The 13,556-nt window shown below is 33.1% G+C and overlaps 2 protein-coding genes across 3 annotated transcripts; both read left to right on the top strand.

Moving 5' to 3' along the window:
- Positions 1-225: 225 nt before the first annotated feature.
- Positions 226-2,612, top strand: LOC107897048 (rac-like GTP-binding protein ARAC5). Of its 2 annotated transcripts, XM_041094435.1 has the most exons (8): positions 226-332; positions 509-794; positions 1,177-1,264; positions 1,358-1,467; positions 1,571-1,634; positions 1,921-1,985; positions 2,094-2,159; positions 2,266-2,612. In XM_041094435.1, the coding sequence occupies exons 2-8, from the start codon at positions 696-698 to the stop codon at positions 2,362-2,364; spliced, it is 591 nt and encodes a 196-aa protein (XP_040950369.1). In that variant the 5' UTR covers positions 226-332; positions 509-695; the 3' UTR covers positions 2,365-2,612. The 2 variants fall into 2 exon arrangements, with proteins under 2 accessions (XP_040950369.1, XP_016677875.1); XM_016822386.2 differs by lacking the exon at positions 226-332 and having other exon boundaries at positions 363-794.
- Positions 2,613-12,467: 9,855 nt separating this feature from the next.
- On the top strand, positions 12,468-13,303 carry LOC107897047 (uncharacterized). Its single transcript, XM_016822385.2, has one exon. The coding sequence runs from the start codon at positions 12,775-12,777 to the stop codon at positions 13,108-13,110; it is 336 nt and encodes a 111-aa protein (XP_016677874.1). The 5' UTR covers positions 12,468-12,774; the 3' UTR covers positions 13,111-13,303.
- The last annotated feature ends 253 nt before the right edge of the window (positions 13,304-13,556 follow it).

The following is a 13,556-nucleotide window of genomic DNA, read 5'->3' as shown; positions in this document are numbered from 1 at the left end:
GCATCCGCGATGAGACGATGATGAAAAGAAGGAGAAGGAAATATTCCCGCGTGATTTACTCAAATTTGGTGTTAACATGAGTTTGGAAAAATGGATAAAATTTATGTTACTGAATTTAAATTTTATTATTATTATTAATATTATAATGATAAATAAAAAAAACAAGTACTATATGAATGATCAACCTGAATCATGCGAATGATTGATCCATTCGTCTAAATTAACAAATGATCTAATTTTGTTTAATTATTGGATGATGATGATGATGAGGAGGAGGAGGAGGAGGACGACGACGACGATATCATTGGAATGTGAAAAGGATGATATTAATAGTAAGGGAGTTGTTAATAGAGGCTTACGCTTAAACCGCAATCGTCATTTGTGATTTATTCTAAATTCCTCCAAATTTCCTTCCATTCATTTTGCCACATTTCCCCCCTTTTCTTTCTCCACATTTTCTCTCTCGTTTTAACTTTGCATTTTTCTCTCCAATCTTTCTGCTCCTTAGGGTTTGCCTCGTGGAGACAAATGATGAGGCCTATGGATCCTCATTCTTTGCTTAACTCCAACAACAACAACAACACCGTCAACCATATCTGAGAATATCATTTTTTTGGAGGAAAACTATATATATATATATCGGAGAGAGGGGTAAAGCAGGCTTTAGGCGGTTTTCCGTACGGCGGCGAAGGGAAATGAGCGCCTCCAGATTCATAAAATGTGTAACCGTCGGCGACGGCGCCGTCGGCAAGACTTGCTTGCTGATTTCCTACACCAGTAATACTTTTCCTACGGTCAGCCTCTTTCCTGCATTTTCCTCATCTTCGTTGCATGATCTCATGATTTATCTGCGGTTTTAATATTAGCTGAACATGTGTGTGTGTCTGTGTATTTATTGTTTTCGAATAAGTGAAAGAAGAATTCTTTAACGTTTGTGTGAGCTTGGTTCTGTATTTGCAACTTTGAATTTCCTCGGAAAATTATGCTGTCTTTTATAAATGCTGTTAAGTTTTGTTTTAATGCCTCACAATGTAAGCAGATCAGGTGCAACCACATCTTGTCGCAGTAAATTTAAACCAAGATTGGGGCTTTGTGCTCTTTTGTGAGGGTTAGCTTATTTTGGTACTGATTCTGCTAACTTTTTTTTTTTTTGGTTTTACATTGTTATGGTAACAGGACTATGTGCCGACTGTTTTCGACAATTTCAGTGCAAATGTTGTTGTGGATGGTAACACTGTCAACTTAGGTTTATGGGATACTGCCGGTAATTTGGAAAATTAGTTTCTGAAATTCCTCTTCTATTATTAAGTTTGTTTTATTTCTTGCTTTTGGGTCTGAAATCATGGTCTTGAAACAGGTCAGGAGGATTACAATAGATTAAGACCACTGAGCTATCGTGGGGCTGATGTATTTATTCTTGCATTTTCTCTCATCAGCAAGGCCAGTTATGAAAACGTTGCCAAGAAGGTTTAAACATCAAATATCTTCTCTTTTTAGATAATAATTTGGTGCAGTATATCTGTAATGCATGTGCCTGATTTTCATGTGTGTTTCATTCTCTCCATTTCAGTGGATTCCTGAATTAAAGCATTACGCACCTGGTGTTCCAATAGTACTTGTTGGAACTAAGCTTGGTATGGTTCTTATTCCCAGGACAACGGTATTCTTTTACATGATTTAAGTCTTGTTTGTGAATTGCATTTGGTTTGAAAACTTTCTCAAATTAATAGAGTATCGAAACAAGCATACAAATTATATATTTATGGATGGGATGGGTTGGAGCACCAGGTTTGAACCTTGGACATAGTGCCAATGGACTTGAAGTCCACATGTCATTGCCACATAGAGTATCCTTTTATACCAATGTTGATGAAATTCATTTTGTTTCGTCAAACGTTCTCTTGTTTTCTCTGGCTGCAGATCTTCGGGATGATGAACAATTCTTTATAGACCATCCAGGTTCAACGCCTATATCCGCAGATCAGGTACATATTTAAACGATATTGATTCTTTTTTGTTTCTTCTTTCTTTTTTATGGTGTGGAATGTGTCTCATTTATTTAAAATATCTGTGTTGCATTGCTTTTTCTTGAGGGAGAGGAATTAAGGAAACAGATAGAATCCCCTTCCTACGTCGAATGTAGTTCAAAAACACAGCAGGTTACATATTCTCTATATACTTTCTTCATATTTTGTTAACCGAAAACCTGTGGAAGTCTCTGTTTTTTTATTTCCCATGAGATTTTGTGTGACTGCTTTACTGCAGAATGTGAAGGCAGTCTTTGATTCAGCGATTAAGGTAGTGCTCCAGCCTCCGAAAAAAATTAAGAAGAAAAAGTCATATGTTGGTTGCTCGATATTATGATCACTGGAACATTCCAGTCTGACGAAGATGGAGAACCTGTCGGCTTCTCGCGACTCGTATCTCTTCTCACTGTCAATTTTTTGGGTTCTTTTTATTCAAGGAAAGCAGTAAGCCCATCATGTATAGTCTCAATTCTTAAACTGAAATTTTAGGGATTTCTGTGAAAGCATCAGCAGGTGGTATGTCTTGTGTTTTACTTCCATTTTTTTTTATAATTTATTTTATATATACATACATTTCTTGTTAAATGAAATTTTTTCATGTTTTGATGACAAGCATTTCTTGTTTACCATACACGCCTCTCCTGCTTTTCATGGTTAAACTGCACCCATGTATTAGCAAGATGTGAAGAATACCCGCCACCCTGTTTTGATATACCCTTTTTCTTGCATGATATCTAAAATGAATGCAGGTGGAAGTAAATTCGAGTGCGTTAATGCATGTTTTTTTTTTTAGTCTATGGATAAAAGTAGGCATTGTATAAAAAAATATTAAAAATGATGATTTCAGAATTTAACTTGGCGCTTTGAGTTAAAACTATTATAATGTTGTAAATTATATAATAATAAAATATTAAATCCTTAATTTCTTCTTAAATGGTATAAAAGTTGGCTTTATGTGTAGGTTTTAAGATATGTTTACCCTATATCTCTATCCGAATTAGAAAAAAACCACGTGCAGAATTTGTAACTCTTTTAGGAAGTAACGAGTTTAGAGTCAGATTGTATTGTTTTTTAATAATCATAAAAAGTCGATTCGTCATTATAATCTTTTAATTAAAAATTTTATTTATCTTTACTGTTAAAAATTAACGTATGTGACATGTTGTATGTATCTCATGTCGACATGCAAAGAATTAATTTGTTTTTTAATTATTGTATAAATTAATTTACATATTTTTTAATAAAAGAGATCAAATGCTTGACTCATAATATAAATGCTAAAATACCATGAATGACCAATATTTTTTCCAGATATATATAAGAAAAAGAAGAGTTGATTAGGAAAAGCAAATCAAGGTTTTGAAATATTCAGGAAATCAAAACAACTTAAAGATAGCGGAGAAAGGATAGAAGAAATTTAGATTTTGAATACATTTGTCAAATTTTGGTTTCAGTCAAAATAGTTCATATGATTTTTTAAAAATATTAAAATCAGTTTCCAGTTTTACACTAAATTAAAGTACTACAAATTTGAGTGTATTAAAAAGACTAAAACTAAATTTTAACTAATATATTCAAAATCTAATTTTTTTTACCCTTTCTCTGATATATGTACAACTCTTCTGATACGTGTCAGTTTTTTTTTTTATTAATTTCATTATGATGGGTTTCATTAAAGAAATTAGATTAAAAAACTTGTCCAATTTCTTTCTTAAAAAACTAGACATTTTTTTTCTTTTATATGTTAGATTAAATTGTAAATTGTAAAATGTTAAAAATATATTTATAAAAAAAGTATTCAATAATTACATTGTAGGTAAAGTGTTAAATTACTTATTTATAAATCCTTATCAATTTCAAGTTCGATTGGTTGGCATTTATTTATTTTTATTATTTTGAAGCAGTGAGTTTTATTTATTTTTTAAACCTTTCACATAAAATATCATTATAACTCTTATTTGTTTAAAAAGTAATTCTAAATCACTTTTCTATCAAATCAGTCTACTGTGACTTGAGATATAAAAATTTTACTATAATATAGATTCGTAAAATGTAAAAAGTTGAATTCCTTATTGATATAGTGGAAACTATAAATATAGAACACAAATGTATGTTTAAAAATAATATATCTCGAGTCTGCTTTTAATAGCATAATTTTAGCCAAAGTAGGTTTTTTTGTTCAGCGGTTCCTTTGCGCAGCGAAAGGTTCAAGGACAAGATTGGAGGCGGGGACAGCGAAATAGAGGAAGAGATAGCGACACTGTCTATTTTTTAGTGGAGAAGATGAGACTCGACATATCGATTTGGAAGAGGGATCGGAGGAGGAGGGGGAAATTTGAGTGTAGTGGGCAATTTCCTAACTGCAAGTGTTGTGAAATTTCAGGCTATGCGTACAACCCTAACTAATTTATGACATCCTTTTGGGGGAGTGATGATTACAAATCTGGGGGGAAATAAGTTTTTTTTTCAAGCTCTATTTTGAGATTAACATGGATAGGTTTTTGGAAGGAAGCCCTTGGACGTTTAATAATTATTTGTTGATTTCCCACAAATTAAAGGTAGGGGAAGATCCGTTGTTTTGGGTGGATTTAGATCCAGGTTCATGATCTTTTGATGGGTTTAATGTCCGAGGTGATGGAAAAATGGTTTGGTGATTTCCTTAGGCAATTTTTAGATTATGACGCTAAATCCATAAATATGGGCTATCGAAGCTACATGAGAATTAGGGTACAGATTGATGTGAGGAATATGCTGAAGAGAAGGAAGAATATTGTTTTGGGTAACAAAAGCTTCATATTTGCTCGATTCCAATATGAAAGATTTTTAGCGTTTTGTTTCCTGTGTGAATGGTTGGGGCATTCGAAGAGATTTTGCCTAGTGAAGATTGTTCACGAAAAAAAGAAATGGTGTTTGAATGGGATCTTTTAATTAAAGCAATTGCAAAATGAGTAATGGTAGCGTCAAGTTGGTTACATGAAGAGGGGAAAGGTCCACAACTTAGTGATTTGGGAAAGGCATTCGGTAAGGAGGAGGAGGAGGGTGAGTAAATGAATATATAGGGTCTTTTCAGAAATGTTGATTTTAGAGAAGTTAATGCAAAATTAGGATTGAATATGGGAGGAATGAAAACAAGTGATCTTAGAAGGGACGAAAACATGGATTATAGAGCATTACCGGAGTTTACAAATTAATTTACAGACATTTCATTTCATCAAGCATTCATACTTAAAATCAATCAAAATCAAAACATTAATGAGCTAATGTTGGCCAATTTAATTCATACATGTCATTATAACTAGAATCAAAACATCCAAAATTACCGATAGAATTAATGGATAGTGTGATAAACATTCATATATCCATTCAATGCATTATTCCCCTTTTTATCAAATATATCAATGCTTCATCAAGTTTCATACAATGAACATTCAAATCATATTCACATCAATAACATACATTTCAAGCATTTAAGAATATAATTCAAGTTACACGAACTTACCAGACTAAATTGCAGAAATACCAAAAATTCAAGAACATTTTGATAATTTTCTATTTTCCTCGAATTTCCACCCAATCATGATCTAAATTAATATTTCATTCAATTTATTAATTTAAATAATAAAACAATTCATTTCATGCAATTTGGTCACTTTTTGACATTTTTACCAATTTACCCTTAAAATATTACTTTTATTCAATTTAGTTCTTAAACCTAAAACATGCAAATTGGCCATTTTTAATGAAAACTCATGCTAGTTGAATAATCATTTATTTTCTTCCTCCTCCTCCTCTCCATTCCACATCCATAATGTATAATATGCTTATATGTAACATTATCTATAATTCCATCATTTATTTATATATTAATTCAAAGCTGTCCACTTGAGTGATAGCCACTAAATTATTTATATCTTGAGCTATGGAACTCCGAATTAAGATCCTCTAAATTACTATGAAACTAGACTCACATATCTTCTTACCATAAAATTTTCAGAATTTTTGGTTTAGCCAATAAGTACAGTTTATTCTTTAAAGTTTCCCTTATTTCACTGTTTGACAATTTTGACCCCTCTTCACTAAAAATTAATTATCTCTTTGTACAGAATTTGGATGATGTTTCCGTTTGTTTATATTAAAAATAGACTCATTCAGGATTTTAAACATATAAATTTAAGCCTATAATTATTTTTATTAAAATTTTTATGATTTTACAAAGTCAGAACAGAGGAACCCAAATTCATTCTGAACTTGTCTCACAAAATTTATTATATCTCATGATTTACAATTCCATTACTTACACCATTTCTTTTATGGGAAACTAGACTTAATAAGTTTTAATTCTATTTTTTTTCATTCTCTAATTCGATTTCCACAATTTATGGTGATTTTTCAAATTTAACCTACTGCTGCTGTCCAAAATTGTTTTAGTGCAAGATGTTGATTGCTAAATTTATAACTCCCTTATTCCCTTTCTCTATAATATTTTCCATCATTTTCACTTATTTCCCTTCACTAATATATTAAGAACATAAGACTTTATTTAATAAAACTCTACTATAACATCATTTCCATACTTTCTCAACAATAACAAACTTAAAAATATATTGAAATCTTGATGTTCTTACCTTATGCTATTGATTTCAATCTTTAACTTGATTTTCTCTCTCCTCCAGCTTCTATTTCTTGAATCTAACTTGACATTCTAGCTCCCCATTGTCTCCTTATTATTTTTCTCTCTTGGAAGCTATGGAAATTCTTTTGATTTTTAGGTGAAAATAGTGAATTTTTGGTGAAAGGACCAAATTGTAAAGAAAGTAAAACTTTCTTTCTTCTCTTCTCTTCTAACGTTGGTTGCATGGAAAGATGATGATTTTTCATCATATCTCCTCCCTTTTATATTAATCATCTAATAATAAAATAATATTAAAAATCTTAATAAAATATTAATTAAATAACAATTATCTAATTAATTAATTAAAAATATCACAAACATCACCATTACCTTCTAGAATTCTCTCTCTATTTGACCATTTTACCCTTTATAATCTTTTGAAATTCCATCATTGAGTCATCACTTAATTTGGTAAAATTGCAATTTAGTCCCTCAAAATTCTTCACATTTTCAATTTGGTCCTAATTCATCCATTTCCCTTAGTTTCTAGATTATTCCACCCTTAAATATTTACACTATTGGTCTTCAAATTTTTTTATTTACACTTTAACCCCTCAAATTTTGAGTATTTACTCTTGGGCAACAAAACTTTTCTCACTTTTACAATTTAATCCTTTCTTGAATTAATATGTCATAATATACTTCCCAATGTTGACATAACTCAATATTACCCTTTTATCACTTTATTTTCTTATTTTACTATATCAAGGATATTATCTTACTTTCTTACTGTAATAATTTTCGGGGTATTACAGATGTGATGGTGGAGGGTGACATAGAGGATAACAGCTGGCAGTTTACTAGTTTTTACGGGCATCCAATGGAAAATTTAAGGCATCAATCATGGAATTTACTATGAAGACTTTCAGTGGAGAGCACTGAACCACGGTTACTTATGGGTGATTTCAATGTGACAGTGTATTCTTATGAGAAGCAAAATGGGAGATTAAAAGATGAGAGGAGTATGGAAGCTTTTAGGTTTGCTCTTGATGACTGATCTCTTAGATGTGGGACACAGGCCAATGGTTTATGTGAAAGCATGGAAAATTGTCTCAAAGTAACATTCGGAAAAGCTTGATAGAAGGGGTAGCAATAACGGTGTGCCGAGATTTATTTCTGAATTATAGCCTTAAACATTATATGCAATCGATATCTGATCACTGCCCACTATTACTTAACACTTGCAGTTTGGTTGAGAGGCAAGAGAATATGTATCGTAGCTTTAAATTTGAAGCAGCTTGGATACTTGAGAAGTCATGTGAGGAGGAGGTCTAACAGCTATAGATTGATTCGGAGGGTTTGTGTTAATGAGGTGGGCAAAGGAGGTGAGGCGATTTTCGAGGATGACCATGAGTAAATTACAGCATCAGTTAGATGAACTAAATAGTAAGTCTCTAGCTGATGAGGTGCTGGAAGAATTAGTCATCACGAAGAGACAATTAAATTTGGAGATTGATAAATGAGAGAGGTATTGAGAGTAATAGGCAAATGCCAATTGGTTGAGAAATGGTGATCAAAATACATGTTTTTTATAGGTTTGCTTCTCAAAGCAGAAAGGTGAAATCTATTGATGGACTTAAGGATGGGGATGGTCGGATGATGGTTGGAGATGAAGGGATTGAAAAAATTGCCTATCAGTATTTTTCGAAGTTGTCCACTTCACAAGGTAGAGGAGATAATAAGAGGCTCCTTTCAAGTATTTTGATTCATGTTACTAATGGCTTGAATGAGTTCTTGAGATCAAGATTTACGGGGGAGGAGATAATGGCAACAATTCGTAGTATGCACCCTACGAAGGCACCGGGGGTAGATGTCAACTCTTTTTTACCAAAACGTTTGGCATATAGTTGGTACAAATGTTTGTAAGTATTGCCTTAATATATTGAATAATGATGGGTCTTTGGCAGAGATCAATTATAATATAATGCTTATTCCAAAGCAACCTAATCTTGTTAATATGATGCATTTTAGACCGATTAGCCATTGTAATGTCTTATTTAAAATAATTTCCAAAGTAATTTTTCATAGATTGCAGATGATCATGTTGCATTGTATTGATGAGGTGTAAAATGTATCTGTACAGTGGAGGTTGGTTACAGATAATGTAATAGTGGCTTTCAAATTGTTGCATTCTTTCAAGAAGAAAAAGGGTGGACGGAAAGGATTCTTTGCGTTGAAACTGGATATAATGAAGGCATATGATAGAGTGGAGTGGCACTTGGTTGTGAAGATAGCGCTTAAGATGGGCTTTGGTGAGACATTGGTCAAGTTGGTAATGCGATGTGTAAAGTTTGTCAAGTACTTAGTGGTTCTGAATGGTGTAAAAAGAGGGCAAATCTCCACTTCTTCGGGACTTGGGCAAGGTGACATGTTGAGCCCATTTTTATTTCTTTTTCGTAGTAAGGGATTATCAGCTCTATTACGATTAGCTTGTCAAGAAGGTTTGACGAAGGGAGCGAAAGTGAGTCGCTTAAGACCTATAGTATCACACTTATTTTTTTGTAGATGATAGCTTAATTTTTTTAGGATGCATCTTTAGAGGGGGCAATAAATGTGAAAATGCCTTGAATGAATATGAGAGTTGTTCTGGGCAACTGATCACTTTTAATAAATCCTTGTTTATTTTAGGTCAAATGTTAATGAAGAAAATAGGCAATTAAAAGGAAGGTAGTTAGAAGTAAGAAGCTCTATGGATCCTCAGAAGTATTTAGGGCCTATGGTAGTGGGTCGAAACAGAAAGTTACCTTTTTGAATTATTATGGATCGAATTTGAGGTAAAATCAATGGCTGGTATAATCGATGATTATTGCAAGGGGGTAAGACAATTTTTATCAAATCAATTTTGTAGGCAATTCCCACACATGTCATGTCATGTCTTTTATTGCCAAATTCTTTTTGTGAGGAAATAGAAGCAATAGTTTGACGTTATTTGTGGCAAAAATCACAGTCAAATCGCGAGATTCATTGGTGTTCATGGGAGAGGTTATGTAATTTGAAGGAGAGTAGGGGATTGAGTTTCTGAAAACTAACGAAGTTTAATGTTGCACTTTCGGCTAAACAGGGGTGGCGGTTAATTTGTAATCCTACCTCATTTGTAGCACGTGTTTTGAAAGCAAAACACTATGGGAGTAGTGAATTTTTAAAAGTGGAGTTAGGGAGTCAACCTTAGGCTATATGAATGAGCATTTGGGTAGTAAAGGGGCTCTTGTTGAAGGGGAGTAGCTGGCAAGTTGGCAGTGGAAAATCAATATTAGTTTGGGATATAGCCTTGTTGCCTGGAGATAGACCCTACATAATTAGATCACCACGGGTTAATGAGGTAAATTTTGTGACTGATTTGATTGATGAACATAGTGGGAAATGTAAGGAAAGTGTAGTCAATATCATCGTTAATGATCAGGAAGCTAAGAGAATACTGAGTATCCCATTGGTGCAATACGGATTATTGGACATGTTGAGATGGTGTCTCAAGAAATCTGGAGAGTATACGATGCGCAATGGGTATCAGCTCTTGTTGCGGGGCTTTCCAATAATTAAGAATGATTCGTATAGAGACATAGGTCCAAAAAAGCAGATAGTTATGACAAGCAAATATGCCAGATAAAATAAAAATTACAAGCTGAAGAGTTTTACATAATCATATACCTACTAGATCTAATTTGCAAGTTAGAAGGCTAGTAAATGATGATGTATGTTTGCGTTGTGGAGAGGCAGCAGAGACTACTTCTCATGCTTGCCGAGATTGTCCTTATGTAGTACAAGTATGGTAGCAATTATGTATCACTTGGAATTTTAATTAGACAGAGGAATCGTTGTTTGAATGGCTCCAACAGTTATTTACTAGAAATACTCAGCAACAGGTACTGATTATTATCACCATCTGGGCACTATGGCTATAAAGAAACAAATTATTGCATGAAGGTAAAAGGCAATCCAATAGTGAACTATGTACATTCTTACTGCGGTATATCAAAGAACTAGAAATATTGGAGGACTCTTACCCGAGAAGCGTGACTAAAGAAACAAAGAGGTGGTTACCCCCAAAAGATCGACGGGTCAAGGTTAACTTCGACCGGAGATGTTACAGTGACCTGAAGGCATCAAGTTCGGGCATAATCATTGGGGACAACAAAGGCTTGATAATGGGTGTAACATGTAGTTGGGAAAGGAATATACTGTTTGTGGAGGTGACAAAAGCTTTAGCGAGTGGCAGTTGTTCAGGTCGTTTGATTTGCCCAAGAGATTGGGTTTCGAGAAGTCGAGGTTGAAGGAGACTCACTAGTGATTATTTCATAGCTCAGAATACAAGATATAGACAGATCGAAGGTTAGTAATTACATCTGGAAATCTAAAAAGATTATAATAGGTTTTGAAAGCTTCAAATTCCAGCATATAAAAAAGGGAGGTAATAGGTTGGCTCACTTGTTGGCGGCGGAGTGCTTCATTCGGAAGCGATATGTTTGATGGGTGGAGGAGGGGCCAGTGGCAATTCGGGAGATTGTGGTGGTTGACGATAGGAATTTGTGCAGAACCACATAACAGCCACGGCCGGAATGAAAATAACACTACAACAGAGGATGAGAGCTAGCATTTTCGTTGAATCGTTTCAAACTAGAACATGTGAAGCGATTTTCTTGACTGGTATGCGTGGGGATGTAAGGGTAGAAGATGGATTTTTAATTTTGCTATTTTGATTGTTTTGGGAGCTAGAGAGGCTTATTTGTTTTGACGCTTATTTTATTTTGTTTAGTAAAGTGATTAAAGCATGGCAACATTTATTAAAAAAATATATAATAAATAATGAAATGTATGACTTGAAACTATTTGATAATAATAACATATGAAATATGTACGATATTAAAATTTAAAAAATTAGATTAAATTGTTTAGTATTGTGTTGTCATCAATCTTGGATCGGTATCAGGTTCATTTATCACACCAAATCAATCAAATGCATTATTAATATATAAAAAGTATAAATAATTAAAACCAAACTTTAGTTAAGTGGTAAATAAAAATTTTAGAAATGCAATTGATTCAAATTCAAATCTATATTTTTATTAATTTTTTTTAAATTTAAAAAGTAAAATATTTTTAAATAATATAATTTATTTTAATTTAAATAATAATATAGATAAGAACCAACCTCAACAGAACTTACCTATAAAGACAGTCACTTTAAACAGCTTGGATTAGTTGATGGGGTTGAGACTTGACACCACTCACCACCCCCATTTCTGTAACAATGGCTCGACAACTGCCCCCTTTTTTTCTTTTTCCTATAAATTAATTTGTCAAACGTCAATCAACAAATGATAGACTTGGAATTTACAATAATCAATGTCTTCTAATGACTGAAAGTTTATTGGTAAATACATTAACACGAATGAAGATAAAATTATAAAATTTTAGAAATTAAAATTACTATCTTAAAAATATATATGAATAAACTGAAAATATTTAAATTTAGATAAATTTGAGAAAAAAATTTGAGGGATATATTTGAGTAATTTTTATATAATTTTTTAATTTTATTATTTTTATAATAATAATAATGAGTTGGGTTTATTTTTTATATATTTTAAAAATTATTTAAATTTAATTTCAAAAAATAAAAAATTTAACTCTATTTTTCAATCAATCTAAAAAAAATGATTACTTCATCAGGTCCTCATTTTTAATTAATTTTTGATCCATTTTAATAAAATAAAAAAAAGCCCAAAAAGAAGAGATATCATCATCCTCCACCTAAACCTTCGCATCGAAAAGATAAGCTTTTACCACGACGATACCGTTTTGTAACATCTACTTGAACCCGTATATTTTTTTAATATATTAATTTAATCCAAATTTAAAACCCAACCCCACATTCCTCATTTTAGTTGTTACTTAAATCATCTCTTCTCCCACAGTTCCACCATACTATTTTCTGTTTTTTTTTCCTTTACTTTTTTTTTTCCTTTATCAGCAGCAATCCCAGGGCGAACTCTTTAACAATATACTGACCGTAAAATTAGCGCTAGGATTAGAGGAAGAGGGGAATTGTTTGTGGGGGTAAGGAGGGGGGGAGGGGATATGGCGATATCGGATGCGGTGATTGGGAATTTGATGATGATCTACTTGGCAGTGATAGCGGGGATAAAGGCGTATGGTTTAGTATGTGGGCGGAGCTTTGGTGGCGGCTTCGTGCTGATAGTGTCGAGCACGGTGGTGGGTTTCATCTTGGTTGGCACGTTGACGTGGGACGTCTCCCGTAAAGCTACGTACGCGATTTCCCGCGATTACGCCGCTTCCGTACACGTTCAAGAGATGTGCAAGGGTGGTATTTGCTGGCACGGCGTCGCCGTCCGTTCCCCTGCTTCTCAGGTCCGCTTCAGGATCCCTCCTCAAATTCCATACCGTTCTTTGTAAATATTCAATTCAAATTTTGCCACAAAAAAGAAAAAAAAAAAGATTTCCAGTTTTGAATCTCTGTAAGATAAAAAGGGTCATTTGTATTTGTTTTTGTCTTGAATTTTGATTGAGAGGAAATAATTGTTTATAAAAAAAATTTGTGTATAAAGTTACAAAATAGCAAAGGAAATGGAAGATGCTTTGTGAATAAGTAATTTCCCCATCATTTGATTTGGCAAAAGAATATGTTTAGTTGGTTTCCAAGTGATTAAATTTCAAGATTGAAACAGAGTAGGCCCCAAAGAAAAGCTTAATTTCAGTAGTTTAATGACTTTGTGCGGCCTACCGACAAGAAACAAAGCATATTTACGAGGAAGTATAGGATTCTCAAAGAGTTGGGGAGTGACAACATTATTACAAATTTACTTTGGGGGGGGGGGGGTTCTAGAAAACTTCTGATCAAA

The sequence above is a fragment of the Gossypium hirsutum genome, chromosome D05 (genome assembly GCF_007990345.1).
Source record: "Gossypium hirsutum isolate 1008001.06 chromosome D05, Gossypium_hirsutum_v2.1, whole genome shotgun sequence".
Classification (NCBI taxonomy): Eukaryota; Viridiplantae; Streptophyta; class Magnoliopsida; order Malvales; family Malvaceae; genus Gossypium; species Gossypium hirsutum.
The sequence above is the reverse complement of the archived record's forward strand: the minus strand, read 5'-3'. Positions and strand labels throughout refer to the sequence as shown.